The sequence below is a fragment of the Vulpes vulpes genome, chromosome 12 (assembly GCF_048418805.1).
Source record: "Vulpes vulpes isolate BD-2025 chromosome 12, VulVul3, whole genome shotgun sequence".
NCBI classification, from domain to species: Eukaryota; Metazoa; Chordata; class Mammalia; order Carnivora; family Canidae; genus Vulpes; species Vulpes vulpes.
Genome location: NC_132791.1, coordinates 120321574 through 120343114, shown reverse-complemented (window position 1 = coordinate 120343114; position 21541 = coordinate 120321574). Strand labels below are relative to the sequence as shown.

The 21541-nt window shown below is 47.8% G+C and overlaps 1 protein-coding gene across 5 annotated transcripts in view; it reads left to right on the top strand.

The window, feature by feature from the left end:
• The window catches only part of ZBTB16 (zinc finger and BTB domain containing 16), a 187636-nt gene that overhangs the window by 120936 nt on the left and 45159 nt on the right, over window positions 1-21541 (top strand). For all 5 annotated transcript variants that reach the window (XM_072729761.1, XM_072729762.1, XM_072729758.1 and 2 more), the window contains one exon: window positions 2571-2657. In XM_072729761.1, the coding sequence (XP_072585862.1) occupies window positions 2571-2657 (87 nt within the window). The remainder of the gene's footprint in view (window positions 1-2570; window positions 2658-21541) is intronic.

Sequence of the window (21541 nt, the reverse complement as noted above, 5' to 3'; positions counted from 1 at the left end):
ATGTGCTGTTTACTCTAAGGAAGAGGTTTTTAAAACTTTTTAAAAAGTAGCGGAACCATTTCTCTAGTTGGATTTTTATATAGAACTTTGATGTATAAAAAAGGCATATTGGAATTTTTTTTTTTTATTTTTGAGTTGAGGGAAGGAAGCCCATACCTCACCTTCTTATCCATGGAGCATCTTTGCAGATGGAGCCCTAGGGAAGCCAAAATACACAGAGATTAAGAGCAAAGGCTCTGAAGTCAGGCTCCCTGGGTTTGGATCCACTTCTGTTGCCTACTGTGTGACACTGGGCAAAGTGCTTAACCTCTCTGAGGTTGGGATTTCTCATCTGCTAAATGGAGGCAATAGCAGCATGGCCTTTTTTTTTGAAGATTTTATTTACATATTCATGAGAGACACAGGGAGAGAGGCAGAGACACAGGTAGAGAGAGAAGTAGGCTAAGGGGAGCTTGATGTGAGACTCGATCCCAGGATCACCTGGGGTGATCTTTGACCTGAGCCAAAGGCAGATGCTCAACCACTGAGCCACCCAGGTGCCCCGCAGTATGTACTTTTAAAGGTTGGTGGGATCAAAGGCAACAATACATCTTAAACGCTTAGCATTGTGCCTGATATATGGTAAAGCCTCAGGAAATCCGAGATGATTGGGAAGCAGCACTACGTTTCCACTACAAATATGTGTAAGAAGTTCTGCTGTCATGAGACTCTAATACAGATGTAACACTCAGGCACACTTAGGGCAATGCTAGGATGTGCTGAAAGGAAGGACGTGCAGGGCATCTCGGAAAGGACAGAGCAGGGCCTGCATGCTCGGTGCGTACATACTCCAGTCTTGAGAATGGGATGGGATGGGAGCAGATGGAGACCTGGGACCTGGCTCTGCTCACACATGGAGACTCGAGGAGGGTCCAGTGGTTCCATGAGGGCTGGTGAAGACAGTTCCATGGCCACATAGAGGAATTTGGAATCAGAACAGACTGTGAGCCATATAACTTCTTAAGCAAGAAGTAGGAAGGAAGCAAGTGACCGACAGGGCCTCTGTATCTGTCGGGTGAATCGGGACAGCTGGTGGTGTGGCTGCTATCCTCAGTCTACCAGTATTCTGGATACCACCCAGTAGGGCCCACATAGGGGCAGCGACCATCGACACACAGTGCAAGAGATGCATCTAGAAGACATTTCAAATGAAAACTGCCAAGGCTTGAGGCAGGTGCCTCCTGAATGAAATAACATATTAGAGCCTTGAAGACTGTTAGCAAATGGTTAAAAAAAAAAATCCTGTTTGTCTTGACACTGTAGCATTGTCGCTTTGAGCCCTGTAAATAATGGTTCTGAAAAAGTTTATCATTTTGAATTGCACTGAATTGATTTTGTTGATTCCACAAATATGTACAGTAATAGGTTCCCACTGGGTGTCAGGCCGATGTAGCTGTGCATGCAATGACATGTTCCCTCGGAGAGCTTCTAGTATAGCAGGAGACGGGGACAGGTCCACAGGCATTTAGAAGAGCATGGGGTGAACCTTTGATCTGGAACATACTGGGTGCTTTGGGAGCACAGGGAAGGGCCACGTCCTCTAGAGGAAGCCAATGCGTAAGGGGTGCTATCGTGTATGGTGGGAGTGAGGGCCTGGAATGTCAGACACAGGAAGACCAAAAGGATGTGCAGAGGCCTCTCAGTAGGGAAGAGTCTGGCTCCTTTAGGAAACCAGGCTAGCTGAGTGGGCCTGGAGACCAGGGAGCAAGAGTGAGGGGCAAGAGACAAAGCAGGAAAGATAGGCACATCAAGAATGCTTTGTGAGTCTTGGTGAGGAGTTTGGATTTTATCCTAAAGACACAGGGGTGTCTTTCGGGGATTTTAAGTTGTCAGGTACAGGGGGTTGTTGGGGCAGACTAGTTTTGGACATACTGAGTTAGGGGCTATATAAGTACAGGTATGTCAGCAATTCCTACTTTCCCGTACGGTATCTTTTTAATTATTATTAATTTTATTTATTTATTCATGAGAGACACCAAGGTAGAGACATAGGCAGAGGGAGGCTCCTTGTGGTACTCAATCCCAGGACCCTCAGAATCATGACCTGAGACAAAGGCAGATCCTCAACCACTGAGTCACCCAGGTGCCCCCACTCCCATAAAGTATAATCTAAGCAACAGGGCACATTTCCCCTCATTGAATCCTTCACTCTTCCAACCATTCCTCACCTGGAGCCAGCCCCCCAGAATCCTGCTGCTTCTTGGGGCATCTCATCTGGACGCCATCTCTGTGTCTGTTGGTTATTCTGATTTTGTTTCTTCTTTTCTCTGGGAGACCCCTGGATGGTGGCATTTGGAGCTCAGTTGGTCATGGTGGTCAGCTCAGCTCCGAGGGAACAGCTCACGGTGGTCACGTCCTGGAGGAGGGGCTGGGCTGGCTGCCAGAGCCAAGGACTATCCCTGACTTGGGGTCTTCACAGGTCTCCAGCTGTCTCCTCCAGCATCCACCTACATGATTATGGCCCAGGACCCCACCCCTTCCCCGCAAATAGAATATCACTCTCATGGTGACTGCCTCCCCTTTCTTTTCAGCGGGTGCCAAAGCCTTTGTCTGTGACCAGTGCGGAGCCCAGTTTTCAAAGGAGGATGCCCTGGAGACACACAGGCAGACCCATACTGGTGAGTTGACTGATCCTCATTCTCCAGGTCTTGGTCCTCCACAGAGTGCCAGTGCAAAGATATGAGGTAGCTTGGCAGCACCTTCTTCCAGCAAATGTGACATCTAGTCATGTCCTGGGGAGCTGTGAGTCAGGATGGCCTGTGCCACATTCAGCTACTCTCGTGGTGAGGGCTGGCTGATGGGAATGTCCAAGTGTGACCTTGCCCCGTAAGAGTAGCTGCCCTGGTTGAGGTCGAAGAGGCCACTGAAGTCCCGTCTTCATAGAGCCTTCTGGCATATGTTCTCATTGAGGTCTTAGAAGGTCCGCGATGTTATCTAGCATCTCCTTCCCTTGGTGATGGGTCAGGAAACCTCTTGTAGTCTATCTGAATACCTCTGAAACCCTCAGTGGCCACAGTGGGCTGGTCTTCCCGCTGTGAGTGCAAGTCATTGTCTAAAAGCAGTGTCTGCGTAAGGATACATTTGAACCTTTCAGCAGATGATGAGGTCACTGTATTTGATGTGAGAGCACTGGGTGCACAGCCATCATCGTACCACCATCATCGGTTTCTGATATCATACCTGATGTCACCTGGGCAGTCTCTCAGTAACTCTATAAGGTGGGAGGCTCCTATCATGTCCTAGATGAGGACCTGCGGCTCAAAGGAGGGACAGTGACTTGCCTAAGTTAGTAGTGGGGCCAGGAGCATTATAGCTTGCATGGCCTGGTTCTCCACTTGGCTCTGTCCTTAACTGCCTGCGAGACCAGGGATCTGCTTATTGAAACTCTTCTTAAGTTGAGTCACCTCATCTATTAGAAAAGTGGAATCATAAGAGTACCTACCTCCATAGCATAGTGTTGTCATGGGGATGAAATAAGATACTTTATTTGAAGTACTCTGCAGAGTGTTTGGCTCATAGTAAGCATTTAATAAATAGGAGTAGATGTATTTAAAATTTAATAAATATTTATTGATTTCCCACAGCGTGCCCCAGCATGCTTATTGCATTTACGGTATAGTAACATACGAGACAGATAAGCACTCCTGTCCCTCATGGAACTGAGATTCTAATGGGGAGACGGTAGAGGCAAGTAAGTATGTAATGTAATGTCAGGTGGTAATACGGCTGGAAAGAAAAAGAAGCAGGATAAAGGGAAGAGAGTGAGAGGGAGAAAAGTGGTATTTTAGGTTCACTGGCTAGGCCTCTCTAAGAAGGTGACATCTGAGCAGAGTCCTGATGTGAGGGAGTGAGCCACTCAGAGGAACAAACACTTGCAGGAGCCCTGAGGCTAGGCTGACTTGACTGCCTGTTGGAGCAGCATGAGGAGCAGCATTGTGTTGGTGGTGGTGGTAGGGGTGGTCAGGGAGGGAGGTGCAGAGAGTGGTGGCACATGAGGTCAAAAATCAGGTGGTCTCTGAACCCTAGTAAGGTATTTAGCTTTTATTCTGCATGTGCTAAAAGTCCGTTGGAAGGGGATAAAATATTTGCAAATCGCATTCCTGACAAGAGACTTACAGTAAGAAAATATAACTCTTATAACTCAGTAATAACTCATAACTTAATAATAAAATACAAATAACCAAAATAAAAAACAGGCAAAAGATCTAAATAGACATTTTTCCAAAAATAGTCAATGAGCACATAAGAAGATGCTTAACACCACCAGGCCATCATAAGGGAAATACAAATCAAAATGACAATGAAGTCATTTTTTTATACCCATCAGGACGTGACTGTCATATATAATACAGATAGTAAGAAGTGTTGCAAGGACGTGGAGAAATCAGAGCCCCTGTACACAGCTGGTGGGAATGTACAATGGTGCCGCCACTTTGGACAGCAGTCTGGCAGCTCCGCCAAAGGTTAAACATAGAGTTACCATATGCAAAGCAATGGTACTCCTAGGTGTCTACCAAGGAAATGAGAACATGTTCTTGCCAAAACTTGCACATGAATTTTTATAAGCAGCATTATTCATCATAGCCAAAAGGCAGAGACAACCCAGTGTCCACCCACTGAAGGATGGGTAAACAAAGTGTCATTTATGTGCAGAATGGAATATTATTTGCTATAAAAGGGGGTGGAGTAGTGATACACTCTACAATGTAGATGAATCTTAAGAACATCATGCTCAATGCAGGGAGCCCATCGCAAAAGGCCACATGTCATATGATTCCGTTTATGGGAGTGTCTAGAATGGGCAAATCTATACACAGAAAGTAAATTAGGTACCAGAGGCTGGGGGAGTTGAGGGGAAATGGGGAATGACTGAGGGCTGATAAAAATGTTCTAAAATTGATGGTGATGATAGTTGCACAACTCTGAATATATTAGAAACTATTGAACTGTACCATTTAAATATATGAATTACATGTTATATGGTATATAAATGATATCTTAGTAAATCTGCATGCATATATACGTATACACACCCCACCCACACACACGTGTGTACAAACATGTACTGAGTAAAAGAAATAATGGTCCATTGGAGGGTTTTGAACGAGAGAATGACATGACTTGGTTTGTGTGTTTCAAAGCTCACTCCGATTTCTGTGTTGGGAATTGACCATGGGGCATATGTCAATTAGTAATTGCTGTGTAATAAACCCCTCACCAGTAGATTAAAGCAACAGAGTGTTACTATCTGACAGTTCCATGGGTCGACTGGGCTCAGTTGGGTGGTTTTCAGTTGGGGTCCCTCTTGAGATTGCAGTTGGACAGTATCTGGGTCTAGAGTTCTCTGCAGGCCTAATAGGGCTGGACATCCAGGATGACTTCCTCACCTTCAGCGCTCTGCTACTTGGCCTCCCTCTGCAGCAGAGTGGCTTAAATTTCTTCCATGACAACTTAGGGCCCCACAAGTATGGAAGCATAAGCTGCAAGCTATCTTCAAAGCTAGGCTGGAAACTGTGAGCATCACTTCTGCCATGTTTTATTGGTCAGAGCAGGCACAGGTCAGCCCCAGACTCGTGGAGTGGAAGACTAGGCTCTTCTTCTCAAAGGGCAGTGACAGACAAATGCAGGGTTGTGTGTGGCGGTCATTTCTGGAGACTGGCTGCCAAGCTGCTATAGGGGGCTAGTGGTGAGAAGAAGGAAGACCGCTCAGTCACTGCTGCTGCCACCATTATGTCAGCAGTATTTCCATGTCCTGTGACCTCACACGATCTGCCTTTCCCAAGTGGAAAACATGGTATCATGGACCTTGGTCTGGACTTCCCTGGCCTGTGACAACTGGAGGAGCACTTTCTAGGTGAGCTTGGTTGTGGAGAAGGTGGCTTTGTTATAGAAAAGGTGACTTGGCCAAATGATTTCGCCCCAGGTTCCAGAGCTAGTTATATTGAAAGCCAGTGCAGGACCCCGGTGGTCCCCAGGTCCCAGCCAGTTTCTTATTGCTGGACCACATGTATCTGAGAATTCCGATCTGGGGCCTGTGGAGAGTGAGCGGTGAGTCAGCTTTGCCAGGCAGGTTGATCTGTCCATGCAGATTAAATCAGCAGTGGGGAGCAAGCCACCTTTCAGCCAGGATCAGAGAAGGAGTGAGCAGATGGGAGGCTGTTTGTGAACAGACCCCATGCGCTTAGTGAGCACCTTCTGTGTGCCTGGCACCCCCCAGGGATATAGCAGTGACCAATACAGATATGCCATCTATGTTTCTTTCCAGACAATTTTATTGAGATAGAATTCATATAGCATACATTTCACCTGTTAAAAGTACACAATTCAGTGGTTTGTGGTGTATTACACTATTTTTCAAGCATACAGTTCAGTGGCATTGATGACATTTCAATCTGTTCTTTAGAATCTGAGTTGATCCAGCTTTGAAAGTTGGGAGCCGTCTTAGGGCCAGTGCTTTTCTAGGATTTATTCAGTCAGTGAGAATTTGAAAGCAGCTGACACCTTCCAGAAAAGGATATTTGATTAGTGGTTGGAAAGAGCCCGGAGTTTGGGTCAGAAGCCTGAGATGTGGCTCTAACTCCACACTCTAGTGAGCGGATGGCCTTGACTTGTTACTTATCCTTTCTGCCCTGGAGATCTCCTCACCTGCCAAAGAAATATAGAGTCATCCTTCCTATGGCAGAGGTAGACCCAACCCATCCGGCCTCACTTTTGCTTTATCTCTAGGTTGAGTCAGTGGAGCTCTTGAAAAGGGTGAGAAATGGAGAAAATGAATCCAAATTGGGGATGAGAGGTGAAGGTGGATGCCTTAGGGAGGGCTCCCTCCCCATGGGCAGGCTCCCCCAGTGGGCACGGGCGCTGGGCCGCTCCTAATGTAGACACACCGGGCCGGGGCAGAGCACAGATGCACAGAAGCCTTATCCTTGGGTGGTGAGGTGGTTCTTCCCCAGGCATGGTAGAGCTTGTTTATAGCGCCATTGCTTGCAGAACCCAGGTAGTTCTCCAGACTCCTCTAATCATCAAAGAAAAGAACACAACTTGAAATCCATTTGCTGTCTCTGTTCTAAGGGGGCCCATGAAGCAGGGAGAGGCCTAATTGTAAGGGATGCTGACAGTAATGCTGAAGTTTTTGGGCTGGGTAGAGACAGGTGGGGGGCCAGGTATGGTTGGAGAGCCAGCAGGAGGGCAGAGAGCGCTCGGAAGAGAAGGAGCGGAGACCCTGGGAAAGGCAAAGTCATGGTAATGCTGCTCTGTATTTCTGGTACCTTAGTTGATAAAACACATTTTTCTGTTGTACCCATTTAATAGATGAGAAAACAGGGGTCTCTAGAAAGTGGAGAGCTGGCACTTGACCCAACTCCAATGCCAGTGTTCTTTTCACTGGCTGCTACCTGCCTCCAGAGTGACTTCCTGTTGTCACAGGTGTGTGTGGCTAGATGACTGGCGTAAGACCCGTTCAGAGATCATTTTGCTCACTGCCCTGCCTGGGCAGGGCTCTTTTGGATCCGTGTGACCCATTCAACTAAGAATCCTCAACACCCTAATACCCGCATCCCCTTCCTGGGACAGGCTACAACTTGCCTGAAACAAACGGAATCTGGAAGTCCCATGCCCAGAGCGGCTGTGCAGGGGACTAATTAGAGCTGACCTGGAACATTGTGTCAGATGGGTGGTTATGGTGTCTTCTAGGGGTTTTTGAAACTGGGAAATGAATTTCATAGAAAGTCCTTCACACTCCATTTTAGCCAAACGAATGGCATCTTCACGTCACCCCCTTTGACCTCACTTCCCCTGTATTTCTATCGTGGGGTGTGTATGGCTTCTCCTACACCCCTTCTCCCAGGATCTTGCCGGGCTCCGGCTGGTGCGCTGGGAGGCCGGGCTTATGGTTGGGCTGGGCTCAGGCTTTGTTGTCATATTTCAGCTTTCTGTTTTGGTACAGCGAAGACTTTGAGGAGATAAACAGAGATCACTTTACACCTTTTATATTATGACAAATACATATTGCAAAACACTGCTGCTTCCAAACTGTCGGGTTGCAGAGCAGCGAGGAATTAACAGCTATGCAGCTCCCTGAGATGCTTGTACTTCATTTACACATCAGATTTTTTTAACTGTTCAGAAAAATAAAAAAGTGAGAAAACACGCATACACACGTGCGTACACACGTGCACACCCAGTGCACCACGTAGGTTCTATATCGAGAGTGTCTTAAATTAGTAAGCAGTTCTTTAAAGTCCAGATAAACTGATAAATACCATTAATGGCTTAATTTATACTCTGGGTTTGAAATTTGACACATGGACACTATCTTGGCTCAGGAAACACAAGTGGTTCTGTGCCAGAGGTTTTAATGACCGATCAGTAATATAAATTGCTGCATCACTGAACAGAAATAGCTTCTCCATGTCATTTGATCTGGAAACTTCTCCGGCCAGGCAGCAGTTAATAAATTTAAAAATAATTACCCTCTTTATTCAAAGTCAAACTAATTAGGAGTGGGTTTTACAAATCATAATGTTGTTCAAGCCACCACTGTACATCCCCATTTGGGACCTGAAGAGGCCTGGGGGCGACAGACGGGATCGGGTGGCGTTAATTAGAGGGCAGAGGAGCTACCTTGGCTCTGAGCTGAAGGCGACGGGGTTGAGACGGTCTGGAGTGTGCCCTGCACGGGAAGGAAAAGGTGTGGGTGAGGGGCCTTAGGGAGGACCTGTAGGGACTTTCAGCCTTTTCATTCACATGTGAAGACATCAGAGCAGCCGCCTGCCTGGCCTGGCTTGGCCTGCCTGTGCAGTGACGATGGGGAAAACAGGGCCACTGCTGGTCAGTGTGCATCAGGTCAGAGAGACTACGAGAGCCCAAGGAGCAGGAAGGGTGGCTGTGGGCATGTGCTTGGGGAGGACCACCTGCCCAGAGGCAGAGAAATGGAGAGGAGGATCTCTAGAGGGCTTTACTCACTGGGCAAGTTTGGGCCCTAGCGGGTGGCTCAGATTTGCCTTACAGGCCTCAGGGAAGGTGCCCCTTTAGGGCCTGAAGTCAGAGTGTGAAGTTCATGGTGTCCTGTACTTAGTCCTCCACTCCTTCCCGCCCCCACCCCCTCCCCGCCCGCTCCCCCCAAACTTGGGATCTGATGTCAGATTGTCTAGATTCCAATCCTAGTTTTATGATCTTGGGCATATTGCTTCACTTCTGCAAGCTTTCGTTTCCATCTTTCTAACATGAGGATAATGATGGTGTCTAGCGTATAGAGGGTATTGTGAGGATTTCATTTGAAACTCTGTAAGCACTCAGCACAGGTCTTGCAGAGAGCAAATGCTCAGGAGATGGTGGTGCTGGTTACTGTCACTGCGTCATCAGGCTCCTCATCAGAGGCCTCAGAGGGCATCCATCCCAGCCTGGGGTGGGTGAGAGGGGAGGGGCCAGGTTGCTGGTTTTGGTGGGTGAGCAGCAGCCATGGTGTAGAGTTGCTTTGCCAAGGTGGAGGTGGGGTCTTCCGGGATTGTGGGCTTGTCCTCTGGCCAAGAGGACTTTTCCAGGATGTCCATAGAGCTAATGGCCACTGGAGCCTCTAAGAGCAGGTGGGAGAGGTGAAGGCGGAATACAGTTCTGAATGGTCTTACAGAGCAGATTTGGTAGATGTCATTTAAGATCCTGGTACCTGGTGAATGCCCACAGCTGTCCAGGAGGACTACTCCCTACCAATATCCAAACAGATGACATTTAAGCCTAGGCCAGACAAGCTGCGGAGCTGAGAATAACACCTAGCAGGTATTGCACCCTGCAGGAGCACTGCACTGCGAGCATGCCCAGCCACGTTTTAGAGGAGGCCTCATTGGTTGGTAGCCTCGAAGGCTCAAGAATCTTAAGTCTCCTACTGGTATCATGGCCCGTGTCTGTAACCATCAGGAGCCTGGGGATTCTGGATCCCTGCCTTTTTCAGGGAAGATTATCGTGTCTGTCATTCCCCCTTAGGCCCTCCTAGTGCCCTAGCGAGGAAAAGAGGCAAACACAGATGGCCAAAGCCATTGCCAGGTTTAGGAACTCTGGAATTAGGAAGTTAAGGGTCATCTTGGAGGCTCAGAACATAAGGTTGAACTCGATCTCTAAACTTGTTGCGAAGACATTGAGCTCTCTGCTCCAGCTCCCCAGGTTAGTGACTTGAGTTAGACTCTGCAGCTGGTTGGTCCCATCATTCCTTCATTCACTTACTCCCTAAGTTTTAAAGGGCCTACTATGTGCAGGGGGCTTTGTGAACCTAATACATGATGGTAAACAAAATCTGGTCCCTGCTTTCCTGAAGATTATGGTGTTGTGATGTAAATGAACTGATGGGATCTACAGACAATACAAGAGCTGTACCCTGTTGGATACTTTGGAGTTCTAATTTTATTAAAGTCTTGGTGACAGTCCTATCACAGACACATTTTTCCTCCCTGTTCTTTGCTAGAGAAAACTTAGACCCTGATTAAGGAAGGCCAGTCAGTCCCCAAGGTACAGCTGGCACAGGTGCCTGGGCTTCTGTACCCCAGAGCCCATGTTTCAGTGCTGTCTTCCCTCCCCAGTGGACCTTGCACCTGATGTGCAAATCAGGGGTGCACTCTGTCTGTTTAAGTAGCCTATGAAATCAGGAGTCAGAAGCCCATATGTGTAAAAGAGGGTCGGTTAGGAACAAACAAAACAAACTCAAATTAGAACCCATGAGTTCTTACTTCCATCCCAAGCCTTCTCTCTACTCTGACTACAAAATAAGGGCTTTCTTTTACTGGCCTAGAAAAAGTTGCCTAGTTTTCACATTCCTGTGTCACAGAAGAAGCCACTCAGGCAGATGCAAATGTCGACATGCTGGTTCCCGTCCTCTTGGTGTTCCCTGCGAGAGGGTTGGTGCTGTGGTCTAGGGGCAGCTAACACACCTGGGGGCCGCAGGCAGCCCTGCTGTGGGATCTGCTGTCCCCTGAAAGAGAGCAGGTGCTGGAGAGAGTCCTGCCCCAGAGTGCTCTCCTTTTCAATGTGAAGGAGGCTGGGGGGCATCTTGCTGTAGCTCTGGAAGGAGGAATCCGTGAGCACACACATGCACATGCATGCACACGCTTTGCAGCTGGATGACCACCTCCGACCCTTCGAAGGTACAGAGCTGCACCCCCTGCCTGCTTACACTGGTCCCTGTCTCATCCCTGGTACGTCAGCGATGCTTGGGAAAAGCTGCAGGGACAGTCTCTGGCTCTGAACCTCAGAACAGAAAATGAAGTCCTTATTTGGAGGACATTCTGTGGTGGGTGAACATGGAAAGGGTGGCAGGAGCAGCAGGTGGGGGAGAGGATTTAAAAGGGTGAGCAGCCACATTCCGTCCCTCAGGATGGCTGCCCGCCTTGCCCCTCTCCTGCCCCAGATCTGGCACAAAGGCAGCGCTGGGCACTGAGAAGCCTCGTCAGGGGTGCTGGCCCCCATCCCACGGCAGTAGGAAAACCAGCAACTGTTCTGGTTCCTCCTCCCAGAGGGCGGCTGCCAGGTGCCCGCCCCAGTGGAAGAGGGGCCAAGGGAGAAGAGGCAGATGACAACAAACAGCTTCATCTACCTAAAACTTGATGTGGGCAGAAAGGCAGAGTGAGCCTCAAACCCCTGCCCACGCTGGAGGGTATGGGGAGAACGGGGCAGGCGGTCATTGGAGGAACACATGGATCCCATGCAAGCTGGCGTGACCTCCCCATTGAAAACATAATAGCATTTGACTTTTATAAATATCAGGGGTGATTTGTATAGCATTTCACGCCATGTGCCAAGGAATTGAACATGAGAAAGCCCGAGCTCAGGAATGGCCAGGGAACGTCATAGGCACTTTGGGAGGGAGAGTCATATGCTGTTCCTTCAGTCAGTGCACCAGCATAGACTTACTCCTGACCTCATTTCATGCTGTTACTATAAAGGCATGTTTGATGCCTAATATAGAGTTTTATTTTCCAAGCACAGGGCTCTTGGCTTTGTTGGAGCTGCTTGCTATGGAGTAGGGAAGGATAATTCAGCTGTCACCTGCTGGCCCAGACAAGCCATCCTTTACCCTAGTGGCTCTAGGGCCCTCTGGCCACCTTATGGAGGGGCCACCTATGCTTTAAAAAAAAAAAAAAGAAACATTATTTTTAAATTTAAAAATTATTTTTGAATTTAAAATTTTTTTTAAATTTTTTAATTTTTAAAGATTCATTCATTTATTCATGAGAGACACAGAGAGAGAGAGGGAGAGAGGCAGAGACATAGGCAGAGGGAGAAGCAGGCTCCTTGTAGGGAGCCCGATGTGGGACTCGATCCTGGACCCCGGGATCACACCCCAAGCTGAAAGCAGATGCTCAACCACTGAGCCACCCAGGTGTCCCCAAAATTTATTTTTTTTAAAGTGATTTCAGGTTTACAGCAATATCAAGTGGAAAGTATAGAGAATTCCCATATACGCCCTGCCCCCACATATCCACAGCCTCCCCCACTGTCAACATCCCCTGCCACAGTGGAACCTGTGTTATAACCTGTGATCCTACACTGACACACTGTAAGCACCCAGTCTAGAGTCTGCATATGGTTCACTCTAGGTGTCCTGTGGGTTTGGACGAATGTATAATGACATGTACCTACCAGAGTTGCATCATACAGAATAGTTTTACTGCCCTAAAAATCCTTCATGCTCTGCCCATTCATCACTGCAGTACATTTCATGTGAAGCATTGGTGCTTTGAACGGTGCTTTAAGGGGATTGGTAGTGGTTGGCTGTTTTAGGATTGGGAAAGGGAGGTTCACCCAAGGCAGATCTGGGTTGGAGAAGGTTGAAGCTCTTTCAGTTGATCTCTTGGGTGTCTGCTTTGTGCTAGACATATATGCTACAGCAGCATTTGGGACCCCCAGGGTCTCTGCCTTGACTGGCCTCCCATCGTCACAGAAATGATGGTGACCATCCTTGTCGTGTGAGGGGTAGCATGGTATGTGGAAGCCATAATGAGTCACAAGAGGAAAACTGAGTTCTGATCTGGGCTCTCACAGGCTTGCTTCCTCTTCTTCCCTCAAACATTGGCTGTGTGAATTGGCGGTTCTGTGGTTCTAAGCACAGCCTAAGATTCTGATCTCCTATTGATCATCTCCATTTTTCTCAACCTTAATTTTCACATTTGTAAACTATGATTAAAAACTGTGCAATGGGGGCATCTGGGTGACTCAGTGATTGTCTGCAGCTCAGGGTGTGGGATCAGGTCCCACATTGGGCTCCCCACAGGGAGCCTGCTTCTCCCTCTGCCTATGTCTCTACCTCTCTCTATGTGTCTCTCATGAATACATAAATAAAATCTTTAAAAAAAAAACCCCATACAATGGTTTTTGTAAGGCCTGAATAAAATACTACATATCGAGGGCTTAGCCTAGTGCCTGGAATGTAGAGCACACCTTCAGTGGGGGCTTCTTGCTCTGACTGTTTAGATGTCTATGGGTTCTGTTCCTTGCCAGCAGACACCTGTTTCTTTCACTTTATTTAGAAGCTTATTCAATAAAGGTTTAAGTAAATGCTGTGTCTGAAGAAGGGATTAAAGATGAAGATCTTTTGCCCCTTACAAATTATTCTGGAAATTTGAGGGGAAGGAGAGAATTCGATGTTTGAGGACTGTTGCTCAGCGCTCGGGACAGCTTGGCTCTTATCAGGGACAACCTAACCTGGTGTACCACCACCCCTGCAACACATACAGGCAGAGGTTTATTTTTTTAAAAGATTTTATTTATTTAATCATGAGAGACAGAGAGGCAGAGACACAGGCAGAGGGAGAGGCGGTCTCCCTATGGGGAGCCTGATGTGGGACTTGATCCCAGGACCCTGGGATTACACCCTTAGCCAAAGGCAGACTCTCAACCACTGAGCCACCCAGTACCCCAGGCAGAGGTTTAGAGAGTACATCCCGTGCATTGTCAGGACTGGGATTTGAAATGAGGTGCCCTGGTGGTGAGTCTTCTGGGCTTTCAGGATCCTCTGTCATCCTGCTGTTCAGAGCTGCTCCTTCTCTCTCAAATCCCCAGGATCAGCCTCACCAACCACCCCCCACCCCCCGCCCACTCTGACCCCGGGTCCCCTCCTCTCTCTGCCTTCCCATTCTTCATCCCCTGTGTTTCTCCTGTCTCCCCCTGACTCCACTTCCAGCTCCCACCCTTTCCTCTCTGACTGCTCTCTCGTCTCCTTCGTGACACCATCGCTGCCCCGTGATAGAAAGGAGTTAATAAAAACCCATGTGTAACTGAAACTTGAAAAGCTATAAATCGCCTTGTTTTTTCTAGGATGTTGGTAGCATTTTGATTTAATAGTTGGACAAACACAAGGGCCTATTTTATTCAGAGTTTACAGGCCTCAAGGCTGTTATTCCTCCAAATTTAATAGCATTGAAATTGCAGGGTTTGCTATAATTTGCCTATCGCTTTCTGCTCCACCATGGATGTTTATTGTCAGCGGGATGAAATCTCAATCCGACTCACTTAGATAACATGTCTGTTAAACATTTAGATAATTGTACCATCATTAACTTGTCACATTATTTTAGAGATTCAAAACAGAAGCAGGGTAAGTAGAGGTAGTGGAGGTGGGGGAGGAGGAGGAGGAGGAGGAGAAAGAGAAAAGCTCTCCTGGTTAAACGACCAGGAGACAGATGAGAGTTGATTTTACACCCTTGACATTTCGCTGGAGGTGTCTAGGTTAAGGAGGTGTGTCCTGCAGAGCGATTCGGAAGGCTGCCTCCTGCCAGGGCGGGGTGCCTCTCTCCTGGGCCAGGCCCATCCCTGGGACTGTGCAGCCGATGCTCAGAAACCCACGGTATTTATTTCAACCCCAGCTTTGGCCTTCATGGACCAGAGATCAATTTTTTAGCCTCCCTTAGGGTTGCTGATTACAACATTATATGTAATTACAAAGCAATGAGAGCAACCTAAATGTCCAAAGGTAAGGAATCTGTTAATTATAGTACCTGACACGGAGAGATGTCCATGATGTTTTGTGTGATAGAGGCTGGTTAGAGAAAACAGGTTGTACAGTGTGGTGCCATTTACTACAAAACACTGAAGCCATCCTGGACGATTCTATAAGGCTCTCTAGCTATTAACAATGAGTATCTTTAGAGAGAATAGGATTACAGAGCAAATAAGGTTTTATTTTCTGTTTTATCTACTTCTGAATAATAATTATTTGTAGCCATGTATCATTTATAAAAACTTAAAAACTAAGGTCACATGATAAGGGAGAAAAATAGTACCTTTAAAAGGAGAACTTAAAAAAAATAAAAGGATAACTTTTTTTTTTCTTACTAAGAGAGCGAGAGAGAGAGGGCACCTGGGTGGTTCAGTGGTTGAGTGTCTGCCTTTGGCTCAGGTCATCATCCTGGGGGTCCTGGAATCGAGTCCCACATTGGGCTCCTTGCAGGGAGCCTGCTTCTCCCTCTACCTATGTTTCTGCCTCTCTCTGTGTGTCTCTCATGAATAAATAAATAAAATCTAAAAAAAAAAAAAAAAAAGGAAAGAAAAGGAGAGCAAGAAGGTGGGTGGGTGGGGGCAGAGGGAGAGACAGTCCTAAGCTGACTCCCTGCTGAGCATGGAGCCCATGACCCTGAGATCATGACCTGAGCTGAGACCAAGTGTCAGATGCTTTACCCACAGAGCCACGCAGGTGCCCCCAAGAAGGAGGACTTCCTAAAAGGAAAGTCTACACGTTTAAATAATTGGATTTTGAGAGAGATCCAGGACACAGTGTCCCAGCTACACTGGCAGGTGCCTTGGTTTCCATCGTAGGTCATAGCTGCTGTCCATGCTCACCAAGGGCCTTAATGGGGGAAGCAGATAGCAAGAAAGATTTTCATTATGCCTAAATGAGAAGTGAGGTCAAATCCAGAACGGTGATGGAGACCGGGAATAAGTAAATGTGAGATTCTGGGAACAGTGTAATGTCAGCAGTGGTGGGACACGAGCTTGGCATCTAAGACCGCCCCCCAGAAGTTTGATGGTGCGTGCCCGCTGGTCCTTCAGGGTTGACAGGTGGGACTGCGATTCTGATTGGCAGCCTTTGGAGACTGCCTTCCCAGGGCCTGCTCTGTGACTCGGGTGGAGGATTCAACTATTGCCTCTCACAGGTTGTGCACAGCTGGTGACACAGTGGAATAGGGGAGAAAATGTGCAAGTCAGAACATAAGGGTTAATGTTTTCCTGATTGTACTGTAAATAATGCAGATATTGGGGGGGTGGGACAAACAATGTGAATATTTTATAGACTGTAGGCTAAATAATATATATATTTAGAAAACCAGCTTAAATATTTCATATGCTGCAGCACAGATTTCTGCAGAGGGGGGTGAAGTGGGCTGCGGAGGCCAGTGGGGAAGGAGGGGATGGTGGTGCCCGAGGTGGGGACACAGAGGACTTAGAGTCCAAACGTGTGTGAGGCTGGGCAGCAAGGGGTTAGGCAGCTGGCAGATTCCTGGAACCTGATTAGCTGGAACCCTCGGATTTTTGGAAACCATCCTTTAAGTATCCTGTACTCTCTGTCTTGTCATTCTTTGTCTTCACTTCTACCGTGGGAGAGAGACAAATGACAACCTCATCACATGCGTTTTATTTTTAAAAAGCAACTTCCAACCCAAGAGAATGGAAAACCTAGGTCCACACACAGACTCATACATGAATGTTCACAGCAGCCCCATTCACAGTAGCCAAAAACTAGAGATGGCCCAGGTCTGCCCTGCACTTGACAAGCAGACGGAATGTGGTAGGGCCATGCCGTGGAGTACTACTCAGCCATGAAAAGGAGCAGAGTGCTGATACCGTGCTGTCACATGCACGCACGCATGTGGACAACAACGTGAAAGAAGGCAGGTGCAAAGGCTGCAATGTTGTGTGATTCCATTTGTGGGAAGTGTTCAGAATAGGCAAGTCTTAGAGGCAGAGCAGATTAGTAGTTGCCAGCAGCCGACGGGAGAGTGGGGAATGCCATCCAATGCATATGGAATTTCTTTTTTAGGCGGAGGAAAATATTCTAGAATTGATAGCGTTGGAGACGCTTGTATAGCTTAGCGAGTGCATTCAAAACCATTGAATTGTATATTTTAAAAGGTAGTACTTCTAGGGTTTGTGAATTCTGTCAGCTAAAACAAAAAGCCATCCCCAGGGATGTTGGTTTGTACAGGCTCAGCCAGTCCCCTCTACTTTCTGCGTCATAGGCCTTTCTAAATAGGTAGCAGTTCACATTCAAGTGACCGTTCGGACAGTCCTGCTGTTCACAGAAGGCAGCAGAGGGCTCGGCCCTCCTGGACTTGAAGGTGCTTCCCTTTGCTCCCCGTTCTTACGTTTTTCAGAATTGGGAAATGGAAGACGCAGGAGGAAGGAATCAGGTCCAGGCCCTCAGTGGGAGAAAGATGTGAACCTGACATCTGCAGTCAGGGAGACTGGGGAGCTGCCTTCTGGGTAGATCTCAAGAAGAAAAGCTGGTCCTTACCTTCCTGGGGAGGAGTCACTCTTGCCAAAGGCAGCATGATCAGCATGGACCCAGGGAGAGCCCATTTTAAGGAAAGAATCCTATAAATAATATGTGCTCAGCGTGGGGAAATGAGAAAGTACACAATCTTTTTGTTTTCTTTTGAACAAACACGGAGCCATCGTATGCGATGTGTGCTGTTTTGTAATCTGTACCGTGCATGCCAACAGACCTGCATCTTGATAATCATTTGGTTTCCTAGGATGCTCCCTACACCCATTCATTTCTCCTGTAAGCCCTGATGGGCCTTCCTTGTGCACGGACGGGAATGCGCCTTTGCCTTCCATGCTTTGGTCAGGGCACCGGGCCCCACATCTGAAGGCCCTTCTGGGGACCGCAGGCAGAAGTAGCTAACAGAGCTGCAGCGCATTATCGCCCCTTACCTATCGCTCCTTCTGTCAACAAGATAAACTGGGCTGGCCGGGCACTTTTGCAGCAGCTGTTTACTTGGCCATTCAAGGCAAGCTTGAGGAGCTGGGAACCTATCCAGTCCTCACATTTGATCTTCTTAAAAGCTGTTTTCCTTTGGTTTTCTCCAGCCTTGCAAACGGCCACTCGCCCTGGGCAGGATCTGAGCAGGTAATTTACCTCGTCTCCTAACGTAATGAATGGCCCCGCCCGGGGCCTGGGCAGACCCAGGAAAATAGAGGCATCGATTTATTTGCCAAGTTAAAACCCAGAGTTAAGTAGCAAGTGAAGCATCTCCATATGTTAAGTGTCCCAGGGCCAACTAGGGGGAAGATACCCCAAACAGGTATTAGGAGAAAGGTTTTTCTTTTGGAATTTCCTTCTGTGAACGTTAGGAAAAGTTACTTAGCAGCAGGATTTCAGGTTTTGGGTCAGACAAAATGTTCCCTGCCCCCGCTAGGAGAAGATCCATTACAGATTGGAAATGACTTTGTCTCTAAGTGCCCATTGTCAGATGGGATACACATTCCCCTCAACCAAACAAATATAAAATGCTTCCAGCCTCTGCCTCGGATTTTCTATTACTGTTTCACAGGACTCCAGAGAGTTTTAAGATAGCAATTTGATTAAGCTTATGGGGAAGATCCCATCAGATAACATTCTTTTTCTGCAGGTAGAGATAATGTGTTCAAGTATTAAGTATGTTTTAAAGGTAATTATCTTTTCCATATTCATTTTAGTTACAGGAATTGAAAAGGGGGAGACTTTGCATCTAAAAGCTGCCCCTTGGGCCCTGGAGTCGCTCTGGCTTCTCTCCTTTGGGAAACACTCTTGAGGTTTTTGACAAATGAATGAGCACCAAGTGTTTTTCTATTCCCGAATGCGTTGGGATCCCTGTCTCCAGAGAGGTGGTCTGGAAGGCGGGGTCTTGGCCACTGCCTTCGGCAGGCTGCCTAACTTGGATTCCCATTCTAGAATGCTTCTGGGCTCCCCATCTTAGGTTCCTGGATGCCAGGAGGAGGCCTGGCTTCTACTCAGAAAGCAGTCTTGCTTGATCCAGCGGTGAGTCATAGTGTCACATCCCTCACCTTGTAAAAGCGGAGCCTGGGATTACCATTTCCATGTACTGGGCCCTGTGGTGGGATGTGCTCATATTGGGAGAGGCTAATTTGAGGTCTAGAATTCTAATTTTTGTAGACTGCCGGACCTCAGAACTAGAGCAAGAAGCTCTGCGGAGGATGGTCCTGAGCCTCAGAGAAGTTCAGTGATTTGCCTGGGATCACACAGCAAGTTAGAGAGGGTCACTGTGGGTTAGCACCCAGGACTCCTGGTCTTGGACCACTCTTCCTGTTCCCCAAGGATACCCACAACTCTGTCACCTCCAAAGAATAATACTCTTTCCCCTTGCCCATGAATCTCCTGGGTGGGAGAGTCTGTCCCACGTGGCGCTCCTTGGCAGTCCGTTACTCAGAGTCTACTCTGAGGGCTTCCAGGCCCTGTGTGGGTCCGATGCCCTGGAGCTCCTTAGGCCTCATTCTGCCTACCAGCCATGCAGTTCTAAGCACTCTGAATTTTGGGGGGGGGGGGGAACAGACCCAAATCCTACCTTCAGAAAGCTAACCATTGCTAAGGAGGAAAACAGACCTATCTAAAGAGATACTTAAAAAAAAATAAAAAAATAAAGAGATACTAACAGTGCAAGGCGGTTGAATATGATTTGTGCTGTGGGGGTTCAGCATAGTGTTTATAGCATCTTGCATTCCTTTGCCCGCCTGCAGCCCTTCTGCTGCAGCCAGAAACCCATAACTCCTGCGGATGGCATTTGCCTGAGTTATATCCTCACCTGATCGTCAGGGAACACTCTCGGTCAGATGGGCTGCAGCGTGTTGGTCTGGAGGCAGCTAAGTCTGGGAAAGGACCCGAAGTGACGGTTTGTCGTTGGAGACTCCAGGTGGATGGTGTGCAGTGACCCATGGTCTCAGCCTGAGGTGGCAGTGGAGGAGTGGGTGTCAAGTTGGATGACCCAGGCTGGGGTCGGTGCTTGGCCTTGTAGGCTAACTATATCCAAGGTAAGGAAGCTCTGGCATCTAAAATGCACACCCGGTGTTGCCTCTCCTAGCTTATCCCTGGGAAGAGCCTCACTGTCTTACCGTGGCTACATATGAAAATCATTTGGAGGAGCTTTTAAAAAAAAATAGCACCAAACAAGGGCTCACACCTCAAATCCTCAAACATGCAGGCGTGGATGTTTCTTACAGCCTTCAGGAGATGTACATGGAGAGCTAGGGTTGAGAACTTCTGGATGGCATAGAAAGTGCCCCCCAGTGACAGCCTCAGGCCTCACCTTCTACCCCCTGTAGTGGATTCCTCCTGAGTCCTGCTGTCCTGCTGTTTTTCCCTTCCATGTATCTCCCCCAACTCTGTCATGCTCATCCTATTCCTTATCCGCCTGGCATATTCTTCTCAGCTCTATTGTGTCTGTTATGGACTAGATATCCATGTCCTCTGAGTCCATATGTCAAAGCCCTCAGCTCCAGTGTGATGGTATTTGGAGGTGGGAGACCTTGGGGCAGGTTTGGAAGAGGCTGTGAGGTGGAGCCCTCAGGATGAGATTAGGGTCTTCACAGGGAGAGGAAGAGGCTGGAGCTCCCTATCTTTGCACCATGTGTGGACACTGCTAGAAGGTGGCTGTCTGCAAGCCAGGAGGAGGGCCTCACTGAGAACCCAGCCATGCTGGCACCCTGATCTCACACTTTCAGCCTCCAGAACTGTGGGAATAAGTGTCTGCTGTTCAAGCCGCCTAGTTACGGTATTTTGTGATAGCAGCCTGGAGCAGACTAGGATGGCGCCCTTCTGTGTCACACCATCACCCCAACGAAGCCAAGGGGAGAAGTGTATGCTCTCCAGTTGCAGTGCTTGGCCACGTTGCTACTCTGCAAGTTAGAAGTGATGTCTGAACCATTGCTGGGTCCCTGGGCCCTTGCACTGTGTTAGAACAAGTGCCCATGGGGTAAATATTTGTTATGCGACTAATAGAAAGCAGTGAGGGAGCTTCCTGATTAGAAGTGGGAAAGGGGAATAGGGGAATCTGATTTCAGATTTTTTTTACTCTTCATTTCCCAGCTGTATGTCCTTAGAGAACTCACTCAACCTTTGCAAGTCTCAGCTTCCTTGTCTGGAAAATTAGAGCAGTGTACTTGCACTCTGTACCTCAAAGATGGATGTGAGGATCAGAGTGATCTTTTAGGAGTTGTTATTCATCTTCGTAAGGCATGAGGCACAATTTATATTTCAGGCATTGTTATACTTGTGACTCTCAATACCCCCGGGACGCTTTGGCTTCAGGGCACCCTGAAGCGTGCCCTACTCTGTGCCTTCCACACCGCCTCTCATCCCAGCTCTGCCACGTGCTTTTCTTCCCTTGGCTTCTTTGGTTGCACCTGCCGTGCTCTCCCCTGCACATGGGGTGAATGCTGCATGAATGCAAGTCGACTGCTATTATAACATATTTTGAATTATAGAGAAAATAATGAGGAATGCAGCCTAGTCCATTCAGTAATTAAGGAT